Below are 25,773 nucleotides of genomic sequence, written 5' to 3' on the forward strand. Positions count from 1 at the left end.
TTGCTTCAACAGGCTACAGGGTTTTTCCCTCTTCTGTAAATGTATTTTATAAACATCTGTCACTGAGACACTGACCCAAGGACTACAGCATATTCGCAGAAGCCCTGGAGCCTGCAACCACGTGCTAGTGAACCCGGAGACAGACGCCCTGGGAATGTGAGAAGATGCCTCAGGACCAATAACAAACATGCACTTGCCTCTGTTCCTTAAAATCCCTGCTAACCTGTGGACACTGTGTATCTAGAACGAAACCAGACCCAAACTACTTCAAATGGTGAGAAGCAAACATGGGCCAAATGTTTATTCTTCATTGAATTTAGTTTAGTTTCACTTCCAAAACCCTTTGACTTTTCCAGGCCTCATGCTACCTTCTCATTACAATCCACCTTGGGTCTGAAATCCCAACTGGGAACTTTCATGAGGCCAAAAAAAAAAAAAAAAAAAAAATCTGTGCAGGCATGCACAGATTCAACTTTGCCCAGAGATTTAAGGACCAAAGCTGAGTACTAGATGAACTGGTCAAAGAACAACACAAAAGCGGAGAGCATCTGTATCCCATTCTGATAGCTTCAGTACCAAAACCCTTTGAAAGAGGGGCCTATGCTCTCCATCTCCAATTTCCCTCTTCATTTTCTCTTCAATTTACTCTAACCAAGCCTTCACCCCCACCTCTCATCACAGTTGTTGTAGAGGCCTGTGAACCGTCAGAACCATGGAGACAGCTCCCCCCCTCTACTTCTTGGAGCATGCCCTGCCTGGCTGCTGTGCCCCCACTTCTCTGATTTCCTTCTGCTTTGGAGGCTGCCCCTTTCCCGTCCTTCCTGCCCATTCCTCTTCCTGTTGCCTACCTCTGAACACCATGGGGCAGCACTGTACTCCCTCTCTCCAGCCACCTCATTCCTCAGTCGTCTTAGCCCAGGATCATGTCTGTAGTACCATTTGTACATTAATGATTCTTAGATTTCCAGACTGAGCCTTTCCCCTAAATTCCAGTATATACAACCTCCTACTCATTTCCACCTGCATGTCTAATAGGATCTCAAAATGTCATTTGTTCACAACTGCTTCATGATGTTCGATGGTCCTGCCCCAAACCTACTTCTCTCAAAGCTGTCCACATCTCAGGAAATGGCAACTCTATTATTTTATTTATTTATATAGAGTGTAGAGGGAGCCCCACGTGGGGCTTGATCATGACAACCCTGAGGTCATGACCTGACCCAAAGTCAGGAGTCAGACTCTTAATGGATGGAGACACCAGGACACCTTCCCTCTCCTCTCAAAAGATTGATTGATTGATTTGGGGGAGAGAGAGGAGCAGAGGGGTAGAACCTCAGACTCTGCAGAGCCTGATGAGGGGCTTGATCTCATGTCCCCAGATCATAACCTGAGCTAAACCGAGAGTCAGAGGCTCAGCTGACTGCAACTCTATTTTTTTTTTTTTTAAGATTTTATCTATTAGAGAGAGACAGAGAGAGCACAAGCGAGGTGTGAGGCAGAGGGAGAAGCAGACTCCCCATGGTGCAGGGATCCCTGATGCAGGGCTTGATCCTGGGACTCTGGGACTATGACCCAAACTGAAGGCAGACACTTAACTGAATGAGCCACCCAGGCACCCACCCGCGACTCTAAAGTTGCTCAGGCCAAAAACCTACAAGACAGCTTTAACTCCTTTCTCTTGCATAATTTACATTCAATTCATTAAAAAATCCCATCAGCTCCATCTTCAAAACATATCTAGAATCTACCTGCGTCTCCTGGGCTTTCCTGCTACCCCTGGGTCCTGGCCACTGTCAGCTCTTACCCACACCACCGCAATAACTCCTCCTGCTAGGTCTCTAGGCTTCTACCCTTGCCCTCCTGTATAGTCTGTTCTCAATACACAAGCCAAAATGATTTTGTTAAAACACAAGTCAGATACTCAAAACTGCCCAGTGACTTTCCACCTCCTCTGAGTAAAAGCTGAAGTGCTCACGTGGCTATAAGGGCCCCTAATCTGATTGCGGCTCTGTTGCCTCTCATCCCAGCCACACTGGCATCCTGCCTGTTCCCGCCAATACTCCAGGTAGCCTGCAGCCTCAGTACCTTGCATTTGTGTTTCCTCTCTTTGAATGCTCTTCCACCCAACTCTCTCACCTGCTGGCAACATCCCTCTGAAGAAAACAAAATACCCAAAAACACCCCAACACAAACACGTCCTCCCTTGCTGCTGTTCTTTCTTCTTAGCACTTACCATCATCTAAACATGGTGGTGTGTGTGTTTTAACTTTACCTTCTTTACCCAGCTGGCTCCCACCACTAGAATATAAGTTCCATGAGGGCATGAATTCTGTACCATTTTATTTAATTACAGTATTCCCAGTACTAGAATGGCACTTGACACATAGTAGGGACTCAACAAATTTTTGTCAATTAAACTAAAGGTTCACTTCCGGGACGGTGATACAGGGCTGAGGAGTGTGTCCTAGTCTGTGTCACAAGGTTAAACCCAAGTGTGTTTTCTCCTCTTTGCCACACCTCTTTTCTGAGGCTTTGCCTTATTGAAGCAATAAATCTCAATGTTTTGTCACTGCACTTGAGAAACTGTGGGTTACAGAAAATACCCAGGAGAACCCCCTGCACATTTCCCACTTCCCAGAGGAACAGTGAGTGGGATGAAACAATGCTGACACTAGCCTACCTACGTGTACAGGTTCATGTTTCAACTTCCATCCAACAAACATACGCTGCACACTGATGTGCCCACAAACCACAATACCAGGCATAGTGAAAACAAAGAGAAAGAAGACATGACTCTGAATTCCTAAGCACTTAAAATCAAATAAAGAAACCAAATATTAAAAAAAAAAAAACAAAAAAGCCCCACACAACTAACACCAGACCATGATACGAACTATTAAGAGCTATACATGCTATGGGAACACGGGATAAGGAGCCATTAGGGAAACAGCTTAAATCATCATGATAGGGATCCCTGGGTGGCGCAGCGGTTTGGCGCCTGCCTTTGGCCCAGGGCGCGATCCTGGAGACCCGGGATTGAATCCCACATCAGGCTCCCGGTGCATGGAGCCTGCTTCTCCCTCTGCCTGTGTCTCTGCCTCTCTCTCTCTCTCTCTCTCTGTGTGACTATCATAAATAAATAAAAATAAAAAAATAAATCATCATGATAGTTTGATTTATTAAGGTAAATTATACCCATTATAGCTAGAAACTTGATCATTTATGGATTTATTAAGTTTTCATGTTGGAAATATTCAATTAAGCTTTAGCTCTCCAGTCAAAATTACAAAAAAAAAAAAAAAAAAAAAAAGAGATCTCCCAAGATTTCAGAGGATTTTAATGAGGATAACAGAATAAAACAACGTTACTGGTACTACCAGAAAACCATACTTCTAAGTATTTTTATACAATGAAAGTAAAATAAGATAGCACCTAGTTTCCAAATGTTTTCTATATCATGATGAAGATATATAGTATATAGAACTTCGTAATTGTCAACTTAGAAAAATAAGATTAATGTGGCTAAATTCTACAATTTACATGGAGTCTCCTCTTCCAAAAGAAAGATCCACAGACATAGAAACTCTGCTTATAAAGATGTCATTGTCTCAACTCCAGAGAACAGCTAGATTATAGACAACAAACTTCTAAAAGGAAATACATAACAGCTACTAAGTCTAAAGTTGATCCCATGTAACAATTTGAATTAGACTTTACTACTTTACTTATCAAGAAGATGAACTATTGTAAACAGTGGAATAAATGCTAAATATCACTAACAAGTCAAGTGACACGTGGATCTCTGAATAAGGAAAACTATATACTCTAAAGTGTGAGAAATGTCAAAAAGATGACTTCCGGAAATTTGGAAGTCCCACGTTTATCTGATTACAGCAGTTAGGAACGATCTATTCTCAAGGCACTTCTTCCTAAACCATCATTTTATTTATAAAATCTAAACTTAAAAAAAAAAAACTTTAGCCATTAGACTGGTATTTTATATGGCTATTTTAAGTTACAAAAGATAACTACTGGGAACTAACACAGAGTTTTATGAGAAACTGAGCAGGTTACCAGTTAAGCGTGAAGAGCAATTCATTCTTAACAGTACTTACCTTAAACAAGGCATATGCTGTTAGTGCATTTCCACTCTGGGAATTTTTCAGAATGTTTACTATGCTGTCAGGTAACCCAATGAGTTCTAGAAAAGGAACCACATTCACTCCTCTAAGAAAGAAACAAAATGATTTATATATACATGTCACTCCTCTAAAGAACAAAGTAACGTACATGTATATATGTGTGTGTGTGTATATATAACATACATACACATATATACATACACACGTATTTATGTAAGCATACACACAAACTTCAAAGGATAAACATTTTCAAAGTTTTCTGAAAACACCAAAACCAAATTTTGTTTAAAAGTCACTTCTGCATTGTCGAGCACTGTGATTTACCTCTAGAAGAACATGATGTACAGAAACATCAAGATTGTACTTTATCTTACCACTTGTAGCTTCTGCTTTCCTTCCGCACAGAGACATACATCCCTAATCACTATATTTTAAATAGAAGGATCTAGCAGAGTAAAATTAATAGCTTTAAGTGACTTGAGAAGGAAGAATCAAAATCATTGACTTGGTCTTAGTTTCCTCAAACAAACACTACCTCCTCAGAATGCTGATTCAAACTTCAAGACCTATGCTTTCACCTCTAAAATTGCACCTCAAACTATATTACCGTAAAAGCAACATTATAACAGAACTTATTGTGGTGGTATATAAAGAATAAATGATTCTATGGGTTTGATGGAAAGTTCAATTATTCTAAGTGGATGCCTCTATTCTGTTAGCGTAAAAGGCAGGTGAAGAAGCAATTACCATAAATTGCAACAAGTTTTTGCAGGGAGGGAGAGAAAGCAGAGAAGTCTCTAATAAGAGCTGCTAAGTTCTATTTTTAGTTTCCTTGTTTATCAACATATAGCTATACTGGCATGTGCTGTCTTAAGCTCTCTCCCTCACTCTGTTGTTTTATAGACATTGTGCCCTTTGATCCCAAATCAAATTCTAGTTCGTTCTTTTCTTCTCTTTTCCCTTCCTTCCTTCCTTTCAAGATGTATTTATTTTAGAGAGAGACAGAACATGCCAGGGGGGAGGGCTGAGGGAAAGAATCTCAAGCAGATTCCTCACTGAGCATAGAGAGCCACGTGGGGCTCATAGAGATCATGACCTGAGCTAAAATCAAGAATCAGATGCTTAACCAACTGAGCCACCCAGGTGCCCGTGATTCTATTTATTTCTGAAATGCTGATTTGGTGGTTTGATTATTTTAAAGTCAAAATAACTTTCATTTCCTTTAGAATTGCTAAGTATGAAATCCTAGGGAGGGACTGATTCCAACAGTAACACGCCCGTGTCACTTTTACTCTGAGCTTCCACAGCCTGACAGAAATCTGGGCTCCACAAAGTCCAGCTCTATGGACGCTTCAACTGATGCAGAAATACACAAGGGCAAAAGCACATTCACAGTCAGATAAAATGCAGCGAAGATCAGGCAGGAGTTTGCCTCAGAACGGATCTGTAACTTGAGAAAGCTGAGGCCTAACACACACGGCATCCAAGTGTAGAACAAAGCCGCCATCAAGCTACGTTTGATCAGATGGAGCACTCCGGGCTGGATGTAGGATCTCTGCAAGGGTCCGCCAGAGAGCAGCGGCAGTAAAGCTTAAATTAAAATAAAATCTATTCACATGTATAATTCAGATCTCCCTGAAATCTGAAAAGCCTAAGATCTTTATCACTGAGCTAATAAATAAATACAGAATGACACTTTGTTTATCATGTCTAGAAAGGCAGCAATGCTTGTTGTCAGAGTGACGAAAATAAACACTAGGCAGGAATGCCGTGTGATGTCAAATGCCCATCTTTCAAGTTACAAACTATTTTTTCCTCCTCCTTTTAATAGTTAAGTAGGTAACAAATACCAGCTCTCTGCCCAGCTAAAACAAAATAAAATAAAGAGAGCCTCTTGTCAGTTGAATTGAAAACCTATATTTAATACAATCAACTCCAATTTGATAACAGAACCACATGGCAGTGACTGATACACTGCCATTAGAACAAATGCTAAATACTTATTCTGCAAGTATTACTTGTGATAAGATCTTTACTTAGAACAAATCAACTTTCTGAAGAGATAGGATTTAATAAAAAACATTAAGAACTGTTTCTGGGAAGCAACACATCCTACTGAACATAAACCAGCTGTGTGGGACCAAAACTGCGGCACAGCGATGGCTGGGCTGGGGTGCAGGGTCTGACAAAGTCCTGCGCTGACGGCCAGCCACAGGCAAACTGTGACAGGTAAAGGGACAGGACTTCAAGTGCCACAGTCTTACCACCATGTTTACACGCAAGGGAAGAATAAAATAAGGGTGCATTCCACAGGGGATGGCAGTGTCACCCACTGCCTTAGGTGCCAGATGGCACTGAAAACCTCTTAGGTATGATTCATAATCACTAGGTTACTTGCGGTCTGCTTTCTTCAGTTTAGAACTCTTTTACCTAAGAAGGCAAAGAAAAGTAAACAGAACAAAAGTGCTCTTTTTAAGAGCCCAAATCAGAATCTCATACTCAATTAATTAAAAACTTAGATTTCTCCCTGCAAGGACTTCTGGCCAAATGCTTATAAAGGGCAGCCTCAGGAGGGCAGAGCTATCACTCATCACTTTTCACAGTATTGCATCAGAACATCCTCAATAGCTCAAAAAAGAAAATTTGACATATAGACAGCCATTAATTATATAGAGCTGAATGCCAATAATAGTTTTTATCCAAAATGGCACAGGATTTTATGCTGTTAAAAACTAGAGTAGTTCTGAAGACTTCTATAAATATTATATATGTTCAGAAAAATGTCATTAATGAAAAAGATAATTCCATAGTGTACATACGAGGATATTCTGTAAAGAAAGGGACAATTCTTAAAGGATAATGATACACAATGAAGAAGGATATAATTGAATATTAGGAAGCTAATGGAGAGAAAGATGTGAAGAGAATCAGAACAGCATCAACTACACAAGGTAAAAAAATCCCTTCAGAATTTTTGTAGAGAAATACTCCTAATCCTGTGTTTTCTCAGAATAAGTCTTCATTATCTTTTAATTTAGTAAAGAAAATAACCTTTTCTCAAGGAGTAAGCTTTACATATAAAACTCACATATTTTATTAATACCTTAATATCAGGCCATTAAATGTAACCAAATGCTGAAAACTGATGGACTTCTGGAAAGAATAAAATCGTTCTAGACTCATAAGGAGAGTTTACTATAAAATGTCAAAGTGGGGTCCAATGTGCCATTTCACTGTCCTCAGGATGCGAGCTCATTGAGCTGCCATGCCCAGTCCACCACAATCCAACACAGCGCACTCAAAGGAATAGGCACATGCTGGAACACCTTGGTTCTAGAGGCAGGAAAACACTGGAAATCACTGGGATCTGTTTCAGTTTGTACTCCTGTTCCTAAAACATTGTAAATAATATAACTTATCTTAAAAGAAAGGAAGAGTATTTAACAGAAAAGGGTGCATTCTAGACATTCTGTGTTTTACAATACCTACAGGCTAGGCCCACCAAATTAACTTTTTTTAAAAGTTTATTTTAGTTGTGGTAAGAACATCTAACATGAGATCTACACCCAATTTTTTAAGTGTACAACAAATTAACTTCTGATCAGAACAAAAGGCCTTACCTTGACACGTATCAGGTGTGGGTAACACTAAAACCTAAGTCTGCAATTTGTTCATTTTTGTATCTGCAGCAGATATTAGTCAGGGTTTGGCAAAAATATCATACTAATTTCCCACCAAAATCATACATATGGCAAAATCATAGATATATTTTTACATTTGTGAACACTTTAAGGAATATCTAAATATAAAACTCAATAGTGCTGCCAAATTCCCAAAATCTCTTTATTTCTGTGCTATGCTAAATGTTAATAGATGAGAGTAGGTGCTTTGAACTAAGACTCCAAAATATTTTGAGAAAAGCTAAGTTATTTTGACTTATTCTTCCTTAATCTCATTAATATAATGGGAATTACATTACCTACTTCATATGGTTTTTGTGAGGATTAAATGAGATGATAGTTTAAAATTTTCATATAATCCCTGCTATACATGCTAAGCAAATTTAGCTATGAAAATGTCAAAAACTGCTATGAAAAGCAGTCATATTCATCAGTTCAAAACATTAAAGCATTTAAAAAACTATTTATTTAAGGCTTTCATTAGTATAATTAAAAAGATTCACATTCTGACAAAGCAGGGGAAGGTGCTCAACCAAGCAAAAACTTACTTTATAGCTGCATAATAAAATGTTCCAAACCAAACACCAGAAGTTATTAGATGCACTGGAATCAAAACTTTCCCATATTGTCTAAATGTTTTCTTAAATCGTTGATATAGATTAATAGATTTGTCTTGTAAAGGATCAGGTTCTTCCTTTTTTTCTGAAGAAGTTCCAGGGGATGTGGCTTTGGATGACATAACCCTCTTGGATAAAATATCTTGCTCCCACTGTTTATGGTGAAGGACCCCCAGCTGGGGTGGATGAGCAGTGAATGGCTTCCTTTCCTTTGCGACACACTGGACAGCAGATAAGTGCAGCCATTGCTTCTGACGGCCCTGTACCAAAACTACTCTGGATTCAGCTTTGTACAAAAGTAATGGTCCCTTTATGTTTTGACGGTGTCCAAAGAGACTGGCTTTATGTGGTTCCATGCATGTCCTATGTGCCAGTCGGAATACAGACCTCGGTACATTCCATTGCATTTTGAAGAACAGTGATTGAAGGATTTCAGCTTCTACAGAGACTAGATAAAAAAAAAAAAAAAAAAATTAGACTATACATAGATTTCCATTTTAAACCAGTCCACTTAAAAATAAATCATTAACAATTAGGAAGTAACAGATAGACATTGCTACCAAATCCACAGAAATTAATGTTAAGGTATATAGTTTGAACATACTACGATTTAAAAATCTTACTAAAAAATAAATAAATAAATAAATAAATAAAAATCTTACTAAAATATATCATTTAAATAAGCATCAAATAAGTTATTAATACAACTGTTAAAGTCTGATAAGTAGTTGATACAAAGTACCATTTTTTTTCTCCACAATGCCTTTTGACTAAACTATATAAAATTATAAATCACATATGTTTTTGGTTGATAAGTAGAGAGACTTTTCCACGTAACTAAAAGGTTTTTTTTTTTTTTTTTTTTTTTTAGATAATGTAAGACAGTATAATATAATTTTAAAAGAATATAGTCTTTGGAATAAGACAGACCCAACTAAGCTAACAGTGGTATTATTTTGAGCAAATTACCTAGCTTCTCTAGACATACGTTTCCCCACTAGTAAAATAGAATTATAGTATGCATTACTATATGGCAAATCAATTCCCTTCTCTCAATATCAGGCAGCTCCACCTGAATACCAATCTCTATCCCCACCCTACACCAGCTACCTTACTACTTCTCCTATATTGTGATTTCATTTTTTAAACTGTATACTAAATAAGAATCTATATGAGTTAGCACTCCAACAAATTAGCAATCCAATAAATACAAATACTCTATTTTACATGAATATTTGTTGCCTGGGAGTACAAAGTTGTCTATCATTACACAAAAATGTCCACTTAATGAACTGTCCCTATATGAAATTAATTCCCTAAATCACCCCTCCCTAATTATTAGTTAACATCAGTTCTTATCAGGCTTTCACAGATAATCCAATAGCACAATGCAAATAAATCATAAAATGAAACTGCACGTCTTGCAAAAAATAGGCTCCCAGGAAACTTTAAAGATGATACTGGAGATTGCTGCAATGAAAAGTAGTCGGTGACAAGTAACAATCTGAAGGTTCAGACCCGTTAACAACCAAAAAAAAAAAAAAAAAAAAAAAAAAAACCACAGAGATGGTAACAGGTGCTTCAATTAATGACTTAAATATTAAACAACAAAGAAAAGCCATAGAGAAAAATGATTAAGTCCTTAATTACTGGGCAGCCAGGGTGGCCCAGTGGTTTAGCACTGCTTTCAGCCCAGGGTGTGATCCTGGAGACCTGGGATTGAGTCCCACGTCGGGCTCCGTGTATGGAGCCTGCTTCTCCTTCTGCCTGGGTCTCTGCCTCTCTGTGCCTCTCATGAATAAATAAATAAAATCTTAAAAAAAAAAAAAAAAAGAAAAAATCCTTAATTACTTAAGTACTTTTACTTTGACTTCTTTGTTCCTCTAGAAACCAATCTCTGGGCTAGTGGTTTCCAAAACTGGCTATGCATCAGAATCATGGCAGGTTAGGGATGTTGAGACAAAGAAGAGATGGTTTGAAAAAGCTGATTCCTGGTCTCCATCCAGACCTAATAAATCATAATCTTCTATAGACAGGTCACACCTGACAATATGAATTTGGAGGTCATTTCTCTAGGCCCAGCAAATGGCTTCCATATGTAAGACACAGGATAAAGGTGCCTCAAGGAAAATAAGGCCCATGAAATTAACTTTTAACTTAAAATTAACTTTAAATTACAAATGAAGATTAAAATTAATTCAAATGACAACATACGGGCAATGGCTAGTGACAGTGCAACTCTACAGACTTGCAAAGGTCATCAATCACAATACTGAGGACATATACAGTAAGACTCCTCAGATTTCAAGGAACAAACCTGTTTCAGACGAATACAAGTAAAAGTAGAAGGCAAGTACAGACGAAGTAGTAGGGTACGTACTCTGGGATGAACAGGCTTCAGGAACAATAAAATCTAGGCAAGACAGAAGTTATCCTGCCACACGGCTAGCACTGTGTATAATGGCCTCAGCTCACTTGTCAGTTTCCATTTCTAGATTTTGTTAGTTGGCTAATCTTCCCAATTAAAGATAAAAGATTTTGGTCAATGATAGAGGTGTCATTCCTCACAAACTCTAGTTAGATCAAATCAGTTGTATCTGGATACAATGGGTGGACCTGAAGAAGCTATGAACTAACAGGCCATTATTTCTGATATAAATAGAGACCCAGAGTGATAAACCTGAATTTCTTCCAGTGAGATACAATAATTTCAGTAAGACATTTTTTAAATCATGAGCTTAGATTATACCAAAAATTGCCTGTTATTTCCCCGCCTCGGCAGTATGAAATTTTTCATATGTATAGACGAGGCACTGTTTTAAACTGCTTGTTGCTTCAGTTATGGAAATAAATGATGAAGTGCATTACTAGAACCAAGTGAGGTGACAGGTTACGTTGCTTGCTGTGGCTATCCTTTTCCACTTTAGAACTGCATCATCAAAGCCTTTAACACTGCAAGTAGCTGGCATATGCATGATTAATGGTGCTGATTCTCAGTGTACAATCCTACTATGTACGGTGGGGGGGCATCATGAATAATTTTCATGAGCAGGCAATAGAATTTACCAACCAGGAGCCTGGAAGCCAAGGTCAGACTGCCCAAGTCCACATCTTGAAAATGCTATAAACTATGTACCATTTGGACAAGTTAATCAGCCGCTGCCACCACCCACCACCACCACTACCCCCGCCCCAAGAATGCACCTTGGTTTCCAATTTATAAAACAAGGTTAATAATAGCACCTACTTCTTAAGATTGTTATGAGATAAAAGAAATACATGTGAAATATGTTTGAAAATGAGGAATATGTATCAAGTGCTCAGAAAATGTTACAAGTTATTATTTGTAAGTTTGTAAGTAAACAAAGTAGTCTGTTGACCTTATTTACAGTGACACAGCCTAAGGACCAGGGCCTGAGCTGAAAGGAGATTATACAGGATAAACAGTTCCTAGGACGGCTCTGGCACAAAACTTGAAAAATTATATGAAATTGTACCTAATCAATCCAATAATAGCTAGCCCAAGACCAGGCACGGTTAAGCAGTTAACACACATGTGAAAGTTAGGAGCCTCTCATATAGCAATTCTGAGGCAAAGAGAAGGTGAAGACACACAGGTCAAGATTAAAGGTATAAGGTTTCCACTTATGGAATGAATAAGTCACAGGAATATACATTGTTAATGATATGGTAATAGTGTTGTATGGTGACAGATGGTAGCTATACTCGTGTTGAGCCTAGCATAGTGTAAAAACTTGTCAAATCACTACCTTGCACATCTGAAACTAATGTAACATTGTGTCAACTATACTCAAATAAAAAAAGAAAAAAGTAAAGGTATAAGAAAGCAGTGGGAACTAAAAGAAGAGAAGCCAAGTGAAAGGAATGACAGAGAGAGAAGAATGGATTGGAACAAATGTCAATGAGAAAGCACAAATGTTAAAATGCTGTTGGAATTCTAGAGAAGCTATATTCTAAAATTTCCAGTTCCATAAGGCAAGGAATTCATTTATGAGATTCCTTTCCTCCCTCTATATCCTAACCAAACCCACACTACTGAAGATCATATGAACATATTTCTGTTCCTTAAACCTGGAAGCCTAAGGCATTCAAGCGGCACCAGAAATACAATACCTGAGTGCAAAAGGAACTAACTAATGTATATGCTGTTCTTATATAAGACATAAAAACATAGTAACTAAAAAGTTAGAGTTAAACAACAAATTCCAACAGCAAGATTTAGTTCTCTATTGTGTGAATTCAAAAAATGTTTGTCAAACAAAATCTTATTTGGAAGTTCAATAAAAAAAATAAATAAAAGCAAAGTTGCTCAGGTTAAAGCAGGAATGAGAGAAATAACGTTTTCTGGCTTGTCCTCACTTCCTCCAACCTATGGACCACTGCCACAGATGCCCTAACTATGAAAACAAAATTTGTCCACAAAGTGGACAAACTCTCTGTAAATAACGGTCTTACTTCAACTGCCATTCTCCTGCAAGTCACAGCCCAAGCACTAATACCCTGAGCCCTGAAAGCTAGCGAAGAAACTCTACAACGTAATAAAACGTAGATATTAGAATCTTCTTTTTTTTCTCTGTGGACTAACTCTATGTTTCCGGAAGGCAAAAAGTTTGTCTTGATTCCCAGTAGTTACAGGGACTAGAGCAAAACCTGACATCTAGTGGTGTTCAATCTAATTCGGTTCCACGAATGTCAACAATTTGTCAGCTTTTAAAAGACTCAATTGATCTCTAATAAATGACTTCTAAAATCAACATAGCATCTTCAGCTTGGAAAGTTTTGAAGACTTAAAAGTTAACATTGTCAATTTAAAATAACTATGATATGTTAAAAGCTTGAAAGGAAAAAGTAAACAACGTAGACTATAAGCATAATGGAAATTCTAAGAATCAAAAGGAAATGCTACAAAATAAAAAACACTGTAACAGAAATGAAGAATGTCTTTAAGGGATTCATAATCCAGAGAGCCAAGGAAAGAATGGGTGAGTTTGAAAGGAGGTCAACAGAAACTCCCTAGACTGTAATGTAAAGAGGAACAAAAAATGAACCCTCCTCCTCCCACCAACACACACATATAAAAAAAACCAGAACGAAACATCCCAGCATATGGGACAACTTTAAAGGTGTAACATACACATGATAGAAGTGCCAGAAGGAGAACAGATAAAGAAGTATAAGAAATATCTCAGTTATTACATGAGAAAATTATTAATAAGCACCAAACCACAATTCCAGGAAGCTCTGAGAACCAAGGGGGATAAATATCTAAAATCTATAGCTGAGCATATCATATTCAAGTTACTAAAAGAAAAATCTCGAAAGCAACTGGAAGTAAAAACAAAAACAAAAAAACACAAAATAACAAACATCTTATCTAGAGGAGAACAGGAATAAAGTTGAGCCAACATTTCTTCAGAAACCAGAAAAGAGTAAAGGGACTATTTAAAGTGTGTATAGAAAAACCATCAAACTAGAATTCCATATGCAGCAAAATTATCCATCAAAAGTATTAGAGAAACAAAAGTTTTATTAAGCAAAAAAAAAAAAAAAAAAAAAATGGAAGGAATTCACTGCCAACAGATTTGACTTTCAAGGAAATAACACAGGAACTCAGATCTTCATTTTAAAAAAAGATTGACAGGGAAGCAATCAACAGAGGTAAAATAATCTTTTTTATTATTAATTGATCTAGAAGACAATTGTTTAAAGTAATGCTAGTAAATGCACCAAACGATTAAAAGTACATAATAAGTGAAATTTAAAAATAGCACTGTCCCAAAGAATTGGGAATAGTCTATGGTAACACTCCATGGTGAAGTACTCGCAACTACATATGAAGTATAACAAAATCATTTGAAGGGGACTTAGATGAGATAAAAGTGTATTATGAGCTCTAAGGAAAATGTATTTAAAATTGATTTATCTAAAATGTATTTTAAAAGTACAACTGATCACTCATGAATAAATAAATAATATATTAAAAAATAAATAAAAAGGAGTAGCCCGGGTGGCTCAGCAGTTTAGCGCTGCCTTCGGCCCAGGGCTTGATCCTGGAGACCCAGGATCGAGTCCTGCGTCAGGCTCCCCGCATGGAGCCTGTTTCTCCCTCTGTCTATGTCTCTGCCTCTCTCTCTCTCTTTGATGCTTATTTAAATGATATATTTTAGTAAGATTTTTAGTAAAGATGTGAGGCTCTCTCTCTCTCTCTCTCTCTCTCTCTCGGTCACTCATGAATAAATAAATAAAATATTTTTTTTAAAAAGTGCAACTGAGGGGCACTTGGGTGGTACAGTCAGTTAAATATCTGACTCTTGGGTTTCAGCTTGGGTGGTGATCTCAATGACCTTTAGACTTTCTTTCCCCTCTCCCTTTCCCTCGCCCCCCGCCCCCGTGCCCATGCTCTCACTCTCCTTCAAATAAAATATTCCACACAAAAAAGTGTAATTGATACACTGAAAGAGGAGATAAAATAGAATCATATAAAATTCTCAGGTAAAATCACAGAAGGCAGAAAAAGGGAAAAACAAAGAACAAATATCAATGAATAAAAAACATTTACCAACATGGTAGATTATTAAGCCAATTAAAAGACAAATTGTCAGAGATTTCTTTTTTTTTAAAACTAACTGCATTTTGTCTAAAAATCACTTACTTTACAAAGACTCAGATTAAGTTACAAATCAGAGGATGGAGAAAAAACACATTAATACTGATTTTTTTTAGAAAGATGGAATAGTTATATTAATTTCAGACAAAGCAGACTTTAGAAATTCCTTGTTTATCAAAATGAAAGAGAGGTATTTCATAATAAATAATATAGTGGTAATATTAGGAAAACATAACAATCCTAAATATGTGTAAATCTGATAAAAGAAGATTAAAGTACAGGGCAAAAATTGACAGAACTGAAAGGAGAAATAGACATTACCACTATTATAACTGGAAACTTCCAACACCCCTCGTTAGTATTTGATAGGCCAAGCAGTCAGAAAATCATTAAGGATATAGTTGAACTAAACACTATTAATCAACTTGATCTAATTGACATTTATAGAATACTCCAACAAGAGCAGAATATACATTCTACTCAAGCTTATTACATGGAGAGTTCAACAAAACAGACCGCATTCTGCGCCATAAAATAACCTTAACATATTTAAAAGAATAAAAACCATGCAAAATATGTTCTCAGACCATAATGGAATTAAACTAGACATCACTAACAGAAAGACAGCTGGAAAACCCCTGGAAATTAAACAAATAATTCATACATAGGTCAAAGAAACCTTAAAATAAATTTTAAAATATTTTGAATTAAAAATGGAAATGCAACTTATTGAAATTTGTGGGATGCAGTAAAGCAATGATTGTGGAGAAATTAATAGCACCTAAGGCACATATCAGAAAGAAAAATGATCTAAACTCAATAAGCTACGCTTTCATTCTAGGAAACTAGAAAGAGAAGAGCAATATAAACCTAAAGCAAACAGACTTCGTCATCACCACACCATCATCATAGCAACAATCAATGAAATTGAAAAGGAAAACAATAGAAAATGTAACAAAACCAAAATCTGGCTCTGAAAAATACCGATTAAATTGGTAAATCTCTAGCTAGGTTTACCCAGAGAGAAAACACAAATTAGTAATATGAGTACTGACCCATAGACATTTAAAAAGCGATAAGGATAAACAACTTTGTGCCCACCAGTATGGTAACTTAGCTGTAATGGAACAAGTCCTTGAAAAATATTAACTACCAAAACTCATACAGGAAGAAAAATATGACCTAAATAGCCCTATCTATATCTTTCAAAGAAATTGAATCAATAAGAATTAAGCTAAAAAGAAAGAAAGAAAGAAAGAAAGAAAGAAAGAAAGAAAGAAAGAAAGAAAGACCGACCAGGCCCAGGTGTTTTATTAGTGAATTCTGTCAAACATCTATGGCAGAAATAATATCAGTTCTCCACAATCTCTTCCAGAAAATTGAAGAAGAAAGGCTTCTAACCCATTTTGTGAGGCTAGCATTAGCCTATGACCAAAACTGGATGAAGCTCTCTGCTTAAGGAAAACTATAAACCAATCTCTCTCATGAACACATATGTAAGTCTTCAACAAAATATTAGCAAATCCAATCCATCAATGTTTAATACACCAAACCAAGTGGGATTAGTCTAGAAACTAAAGAATGATTGAATAATTGAAACTCAATATAATGCATATCATCAAGCTAAAGAAAAATCTTATGATCATGTGATTGTATGGATTGATACAGCAAAACCACATGACAAAAATCCAATACCCATTCATAATTCTTTTAAACTCTGAGCAAACTAAGAGTACAGGGGAAGTTCCTCAATCTGATAAAGAACATCTAAGCCAAACTCACAGCTAATATGGTACTTAATGGAAAAGAAACTGGGCACTTTCCTCCTACTACTAGGAGCAAAGCATGGATGTCCTCTCTGACCACTCTATACTGCAATTCCTAGCTATCGCAAGAAGACAAAAAAAAAAATGATACATTACTCACTCAATTTTAAAACTTTATAATAACCATAACCAAGACAGTGTAGCACTGGAGAACGCAAAGTCACACAGATCAAACAGAACAGGGTCCAGAAAGAGATGTACAAAAATATAATCAACTGATCCTAGACAAAGGCACAAGAGCAATTCAATGAAGAAAGAAGTTTTCCAACAATACTGCAACCAGATGTCCACACAGAAAAAAAAAAAAATGAACATAAACATAGATCTTAAACCTTTCCAAAAATTTAAGTTAAAAATGCATCATAGATTTAAATGTAAAATGCAAACTATAGAACTATAAAACTTCTAGAAGAAAACATAGAATAAAGGACTTGCTAGATACACCACCAAAAGCAGGATCCATCAAAAAAAAAAAAAAAAAAGGTAAGTTGAACTTTATTAAAATTAAAAATTGCTCTAATGAAAGCCACATATGGGGAGAAAATATTCGCCAAACATATATCAGATAAGAGACTTGTATCTAAAATATAAAAAAAATTCTTTAAACTCAATCTTATAAGAAAATTCAATCACAAAATGGCTAAAGATACGAACAGACATCTCATTAAAGAAGATATACACATAGCAAATAAACATCTGAAAAGATGCTGTATCACCCCACACCTGTTAGAATACCTATTATTTAAAAAAAAAAAAAAAAGGAAAAAGAAACAAATGTTGGTGAGAATGAGGAGAAAAGTGCTATGCATTGGTGTAGCCACAACGGAAAACAGTATGGAAGTTCCTCAAAAAACAGAACTATCATGTGATCCAACAAGTCCATTTCTGGGTATTTATCCAAAGGAAAAAAACAAAACAAAAAACAAAACCACTAACTCAAAAAGATATATCCACCTGCATGTTCATTGCAGCATTATTTACAATAGCCAAGATATTAGAACCAACCTAAGTGTCCATGAATGGATGGAAAAAAAACAGTTTATAAATACAATGGAATATTATTCAGCCATAAAAAGAATAAAAGTCTGCCATTTGCAACAGCATGGATGGACCTTTACGGCATTATACTAAATTAAATGTCAGAGAAAGATAAATACTATGTCATCTCACTTTTATGTGGAATCTTAAAAAAAAAAAGAAAAAGAAAAAGAAATCTGAACTCAGAGAACAGACTGGTAGTTGCCAGAGGTTGGGGAGAAAAACTTATGTGGTGATGGATATTAAACAGACTTACTGTGGTGTTCATTTTGCAATATGTACAAATATTGAATTGTTAAGTTGTACACTTGAAAATAATATGATGTTGTATGTCGATTATACCTCAATTCAAAAAAGGATGTTCAACATCATTTGTCACTAGGGAGTTGCAAATTAAAACAATAATGAGATACCACTACGCACCTATTAGAATAACTAGTACCCAAAACACTAACACACACCAAATGTTGGTGGGGATCTGGAAAAGGAACTCTCATTCATTGTTAGTGGGAATGAAAAATGGTATTACAGGCCATGTGGAAGACAGTTTGGCAGTTTCCAAGGAAAGCTAAACACACGCTTCAGCAATAGCAGTCCTCTAGGTACTTACCCAAATAAGCTGAAAAGTCCACGCAAAAACCTGCGCACAAATGTTTAGAGCAGCTTCATCCATAATTGCCCCAAACTGGAAACAACCAAGAAGTCTTTGAATAGGTGAATGGACAAGCAAACTGAGGTATCACCATACAAAGGAATATTATTTAGTGATCAAAATAAATGAGCTATGAAACCATGAAGAGACCTGGAGGGAATCATGTTGCTAAGTGAAAGAAGTCAGTCTGAAAAGGATATCTACTGCATAATTCTAACTATATGACATTTTGGAAGTGAAAAATCCATAGAGACAGTAAAACTAGCAGTGGTTTCCAGAGGCTGCAGGGTAGGGGGAGGGAAGAGATGATCAAGTGGAGCATGGGGCCTAAATTTTTAGGGCAGCAAAACATTCTATATGATCCTGTAATTGCAGATAAATGTCATACATTTGCCAAAACCCAGAGTACTAACTACAGGATACAAAGAGTGAATCTTAATGTAAGCTAAGGACTCTAGTTAATAATGTATCAATATCAGGACTTCAATCCTAACAAATGTACCCCACTGCTACAAGATGTTAACAGCAGGATTAAAAAAAAAATAATAATAACAGTGTAAACTGTGGGAGTAGGGGTGAAAATATGGGAATTCTCGGTACTATCTCTGTTCTATGTTTCTATAAACCTAAACTTCTCTAAAAAATAAAATTCATTAACTTTTTAAAAAAGTACACTGTGGTCTTGCCAAATACAACTAATATTTAACATAGCTTTAAAATGAATCACAGATATGAGGAGGAGATCAATTGTAAAACTCATTAGGCTGAAACATAAAAGGAATAAACGAAGAAAAGAATTGCCCTTAGTTATGCAAACTGTCTCAATTACCACCAAATGGGAGAAACCCATTTTTTTCTTTCAACAGATTAATATTCTAATTTATTCATTTCAATCTGTCTTAATCACACCTTGACGGATGCTTAAAAGAGTAGATGTATGTAAGTTTCTTTGTAGTATTTTCTGGGCTGTTATTTTCCTACTCCTTAATGAAGTTGATGCCTTCAATTTAATTTCTATTATATAATCCACCTCCTTCAATCTATTCCGCTTTTGAGCTTTCTAATACAAGAACTGGGCAACATATACAAGCTGTGATAATGAGGGAGCCATTGTTAAATTCTTAGTCTTCAAGAAAGGTCAAATTATGCCCCCTAGTGAATTCTCAAAAAATTTCATTAATAATTCACTGATTTTTGGAACAGTCTGAAATGTCAAATGTATCATTTGTATAAAAATCAATGATTTTTCCAAATTTACTATAAATAAATAAATTAAATAAATATATTCACTTACACAAAATGTTTTTTTCTTTTTTTTTTTTTGTCTTTCAGAGGACCTAAATTTCATAAGGCAAGTCACAGTGATTTGTAATGGTAGCACTGGTCCAGAATCTCATGATTCTATTTCCATCCCCTTCTTTTTTGGGTCTGGCTGATGTTATTCTATTGCACTGGGAGAAATGCAGGCTTTGCAGTCAGAAAGATTTGAGTTTCAGCCCTTTCTGGCATCATTTTACTTAGCTTTTTTCCTCATCCCTAAGTGGGGTTTTATTTTTTTTTTAAAGATTTTATTTACTCATTCACAAGAGACAGAGAGAGAGAGAGAGAGAGAGAGAGAGAGAGAGAGAGAGAGGCAGAGACACAGACAGAGGGAGAAGCAGGCTCCATGCAGGGAGCCCGACACCGGACTCAATCCCGGGTCTCCAGGATCAGGCCCTGGCTGAAGGTGGCGCTAAACTGCTGTGCCACCCGGGCTGCCCTAAGTGGGGTTTTAACTACACCTTTATCCTATGGTATTTATGACGATGAAATGAGAGAAAATGATAAGTTTCTAGCATTAAGTATGCTATAACAATAATTAGTCCTAGTTTTCCTTCTTTATCTTCTCATCTATAGACCTGGCCCAACAAAGTTCATATTCTTCCTTCATCTAAACTTTTATCATTCTTCCATTTGGGTGATCCATGCAAAATCCCAGCTTCCTTAGCAATACATTCCTCCTGGAAACCATCTGGTATTTCTCCACAACTGAAGTTCTGAAACAACGATCCCACTTTCTGCAGCCTCTTCTACTTACAGCCTTCCCTCCCTTATTCTCTGGACTCTAGCTCCAGAGCCTTACACCACCCTACCTCCTATTTTTCTTTCAAATCTAATAGCTTTTCCTAGTTTCACTCAGAAGTCTTTAACCAGCCTCAATTCTAGGGTGCATTACTTGAACTACTACTTTGTCCATCTGAAAATATCAGCCCACAAAATCTAATCTTGAGCTAGAGCAACTATTTTTCCCACAAGCATCTTACAGCTGAGCAGTAACAAAAATAACGCAACTGAGTAAACTAGTACCCACCATACACTCAGGGTACCTCACCTTTCAGAAAGGCTCTGAATGTCATATGACAACCCACACTGGTTCCTGATCCAATCTGCTTCCTCTCCCTTTCCTTTCACTGACCGTTGCACAACGTTCTCAATCTCTTCAAACCCCTTAAACTTTATTTTCAGCCCACAGTAAAATATAAGACACACCGAAGCATATTTCTCGTGTTTAGAACTCTCCAATTTCTTAGAGCCAGAGCCTAAGCCCTTACAATCATCTATGGTGCCTCACGTAATTTCCTCCCTTTTCTTCTCTGAATACATCCCTTACTCTTTCTTCTTCTCACTCTGCTCCAGCCGCACTGCCCCCGCCCCCTTGCAGCTCTTCCCACATGTTAAAGGGGCTACTGTAAGAATTCTGCACTGGCTGTTCCCTCTGCTTGGAACAGTCTTTCTCAAGATGTCTGGCTAATTCTTTCACTCCCTGAGTCTGTTTTCAAACAGCATCCATTCCATGAGGCATGCCCTGACTATCCAATTTAAAATTAAAAAGCCATCCCAATCCTCCCTTTCCTTACCAACATTCCAATCTTCCCTATCTTGTTCTGTTTCTTTTTTCATAGCACTTATCTTCTACACCCAATTTAATTTACTTATGTCTACTACTTAATGGCCCCACAAGACAGACAAAGATATACCCCTCCTTCCCTTTAAATATGAGCCTAAGTCATTAGGAGTAAATTTTCTCAACTTCAGCCTTCCCCCTTCCAGAGTTAACCTGCGTCCACACCCAACTCAGAATCCCTTAACTCCTTTCTCAGAAAAGAAACTCAATCCTCCCTCTGTGTTCTAGATCTAACCTCTTCCTGTCTTTTCCAAGACTCTGCTCAATCATATTTTCCTTGTATTTTTCTCCCTCCTGTACTTCAAACACCCTCTCCTCTGGCTTCTTTCCTTCAGCATGTAAGATATGTCATTAAGAAAACAGGTCTCTCTGTGGTATCTACTCAATTTCCTACTATCCTCACTGTACTTAAGGATCCTTAGTTCAGTGGCAGCAGTTTCTGCTGCAATTTCTGACCCACAGAGAAGAGCAATCACAAAGTTCTTCATGGATGATGGGGCTCCCCTCATAAACTTATTTCTGTCATGGTGAAAGGTATCTCATCCAGACCCTCCCAGAATGGGTAAATTGGTCTTACATGGTAAAGCCACTCTACCATTCCAATCTCCCTAGGCCTCTGGATTCCTTCCTCTAGTATACAAGGCAAGTCTGGTATTTTAACTTCATGTAGCATGGGTCCCCTTTTGGTCCATGTTTTAGCTAACTAAACTGTCAGAAGCCCTTCTTAACTCTCTCAAGCTATAACAGTGAATCCAGAATCTTAGCTTAGTGGTCCCTATATCAATAAATTTGGCCTGGTCCAACTTTATGTTCCTTCTATCATTATCCCACACTTTAATATCCAATCCCAGAAAAACTCCCCAGATTCCTATGTGTATAATAAATAATCATGTGGTTTTTAGAGTGCAACACACCTCCTCATGGGATACACTTTGTAGCTTCTCTTTGAGGGCTTCCTAGGACTTGAGTCTAGCAGCAGGGAAGCGTAGTAGGGTAGTTCCTAAGGAGAACCAGCTATCTTGGAAGGCAAATACCTCATGAAGGCCGTTACAGGTACTTCACACAAAGCAGGGTTCAATTCTCAAAAAGGAGTGGAAAGGCTGCTTTTACTGGCAAAGACAATGGATTGAAATTTAGGGGTTCAGTACCCCCATTCCAAATTTGAAGATTGCATTCCTTCTCAATCAAAGCCCTCATTTTAATACCAGGTACCCTGTTAGATGGGGAATTCATTTTACATTGTAACTGAGCCATTTTGCAGGATGAGACTCTAGGTTTGGTTTCCAGCAGTCTCAGCTCTGCATCTACAGGAGATGAGTTTCTTTAGGGCAGACATAAAAACTTTCAGGTTATTTACACAGAGCCTGAACTGCGAATCTGAAGTCCTGAGCTCATCCTTTTCTTTCCTCTTTCGCCAGCACAGTTAGCAGCCAGCAGTCAACAGCCAGTCTCATACTTGTTAATTTGACCAAAAATGTTTTAAGTCATCAAATATGTGATCATCCCATCCAGAACCTTAAGATGGTAATGTTCTGCGTTCTATATGTCTCTATTGCCACATCACATCACGGGCTACCAGTGCCCTTGTTACCACTGGAAATAGTACTTAGTGCATTTACATCTAACCGGATTAGGGAACCAATTCCAAGAACACCACAGCCGATTCAAAAAACTCATCTTTAAGAATCTGTTCCTCTAAAACCACTCTCAGTGCCAAAATCTGAATCAGACAAGTTTCTCCAGGGATACAAAACCAACAGGAAATAATACATAAATATATCTCTATCTATCTATCTGTCTTTAGGTTTATCTATATTTGGATGAATGGATATTTATTTCTAAGTATTAGAAATCTATTAGATCATTCACCTAAGTAAATACAGATTTATTTTAAGGAATTGGCTCACAAAATTATGGGGGCCAGCAACTCTGAAATGTGTAGGGCAGATTTGCAGATTAGAAACTGGCAGAAATCAATGCTGTAGGTTTTTCTTCTTGAGACACCTCAGTTTAAAATTCAGGCCTTCTATTGATCGGATGAGGCCCACTCACATTACTGAGGGTACAATCCTTTACTTAAAGTCAGTTGATTACAGATGTTGACCACATGTTAAAATACCACCACCATAACACCTAGATTAGTGTTTGATTAAATAGATAGTACAGCCTACTCAAGTTGACATATAAAACTAACCAATAACACATAATGAAATTAGATTTCTCAACCAAATCTTACTTTCAACTATATCAAAAACATTCAGAACAAGAATATCTTATGTGCTCCAAAAAGGCAATAAAATTTAAGCAGGACCACTCTGCTGAATGGACTGGCACAACAGTCCCTCCGCAAGCCTGGAGAAACAAACCCTCCATAAGCCACCTCTCTCCCACCTCCAAGGACATTGTGCTTAGGAAGCTGCAAGACTATATCTACATTTAAAAAATGTTTATTTTTCAAAAATGTGATCTCCAACTGCATAACAGAAATTACACTTTAAGATTATACTTCTGTGTGCTGTCCCTTTGGAAACTAAGGACTTAAAAGGAGGCACGGTATCTACTGAATCTGTTGCTTACCTTTACTTTAACTAGAAAACTTGCAAGTTACTATTCCATTTTCTGTTACTGACAAAAATACAATCCAAACCAGGAGAATCCAAAGCAGGCAGGGTGAGTAATGAGCCAAATAACCAAAGTAGTACAAAAAGAAATCTTATACGTGGATTGAAATAAACCCTATATGTCCCTTAAAAAAAAAAATTTTTTTTTAAAGCTTTTCTTGGCAACTCATTCAATCAATAAGCACCCAGCTATGCCAGGCACTATTCAAAGCACTCAGGTTAAATCACTGAACAAAAGTGATGATCTTTGCCTTGTTGCAGCTCACATTGTAGTAAGATAACATTGAATTATTTTTTCTCTAAATATAATAACCCATGCAATTATATATATAACCCAGCTGTATGACTTTGGCCAAATTACTCAAGCCTCATTTAAAAAAAAACAATAAAACAAAAAAACAAAAAACCTCCCCTCCCCTCCCCCCCACTGGATTACTAAGAACTAAATCAGTTCAAATATGTATAGAACTTAGTCTGGCACATAGAAGCTACCAAAATATTAACTATTATTTTAACACAACTTTCAGAAAACCAGATATTACTCAGGCAATAATGGGGGAAAATAACACCAACAGTAGTTTTTTTTTTTTTTTTTTAACACCAACAGTAGTTTTAAAGCATTTTTATCTGGCCATTCACTCCTTCCTTACCACTGCATTCAAGAGTTCTCCTATTCTCCACTCAATTTGCATGATTTTCAGTGAAGATTGATAAAAATCATAAAACGCGATCTCTATATATCCCATGCAAGACACATATTCATGGTGGAGTTTGTGCAAACTCATAGTTTAAGAGGCTTTTAATCTAATGAAAAAATGTCTTTAGAAGTCAAAGTTAGATTCATTTTCCCTAAAATTACAACAGCACTTATCTCTAGGAACTTGAGCATCAGAACCAGCAACATGGGCTGTCCTCGCCTCGTTCTAAGGGGTGGGTATGTACACAGTACACCAGTTCTAGGGCCTATACTTTCCTAGTTGTACATCCTCGAGAACGGACACTCTCAACACCGCTCACGCACATAATAAAGAATCCAAGTGCAGGCATCTGAAACCGAGAGCTCGTCCTCATTTGTTAAAAATAGGCCTCGTCCTGGTCCAGGAATGGCTGGCTCACTGCGGGCCAACCACGCAGCAAGGCTGATGCTCACCGTGCGGGCGGGGCTCGACCGCGAAGTACCCGCCGCAAACCTGGCCGCCTCCAACGCCAAGTCCCATTACCTAACTACCTCCGGGCAGGTAGGCCAGGAGGTCACGTCTTCAAGACTGCTTCTCAGGGGATCGATCTGGGAAAGGATTCAAGGTGAACCGCAAATCTAATCACACCGCTTTTACGCCCTCAAGGTGCAGACGCGCTCAGGCCAAACGGCGTTAAAACGCATCACACGCATCAGGAGCCCCAGTTCACAGGGAGTTTTGACCCTACGTCTCAGGAGGGAAGACCTGAGCCAGGGAGCTTCCGACTTTCAGGACAGGGGGTGCCTTGGGCTGTAGTGGAGCCCTGGGAGATCTAGGAGCCCTGGGAGATCTAGGAGCCCTGGGAGACCTAGGAGACCTGGGAGATCTGGAAGACCTGGGAGACCTGGGAGATCTGGGAAAACTGGGAAACCTGAGAGATCTAGGAGA

The 25,773-nt window shown here is 37.5% G+C and overlaps 1 protein-coding gene across 1 annotated transcript in view; it reads right to left on the minus strand.

Moving 5' to 3' along the window:
* Positions 1-25,773, minus strand: part of FAM210A (family with sequence similarity 210 member A) — a 34,487-nt gene that overhangs the window by 6,934 nt on the left and 1,780 nt on the right. The window contains exons 2-3 of the mRNA XM_041739784.1: positions 8,371-8,887; positions 4,116-4,227 (exon numbers count right to left, since the gene is read on the minus strand). Coding sequence (XP_041595718.1) covers positions 4,116-4,227; positions 8,371-8,846 — 588 coding nt within the window. The 5' untranslated portion in view covers positions 8,847-8,887. The remainder of the gene's footprint in view (positions 1-4,115; positions 4,228-8,370; positions 8,888-25,773) is intronic.

This window comes from Vulpes lagopus, chromosome 24, assembly GCF_018345385.1.
Source record: "Vulpes lagopus strain Blue_001 chromosome 24, ASM1834538v1, whole genome shotgun sequence".
Classification (NCBI taxonomy): Eukaryota; Metazoa; Chordata; class Mammalia; order Carnivora; family Canidae; genus Vulpes; species Vulpes lagopus.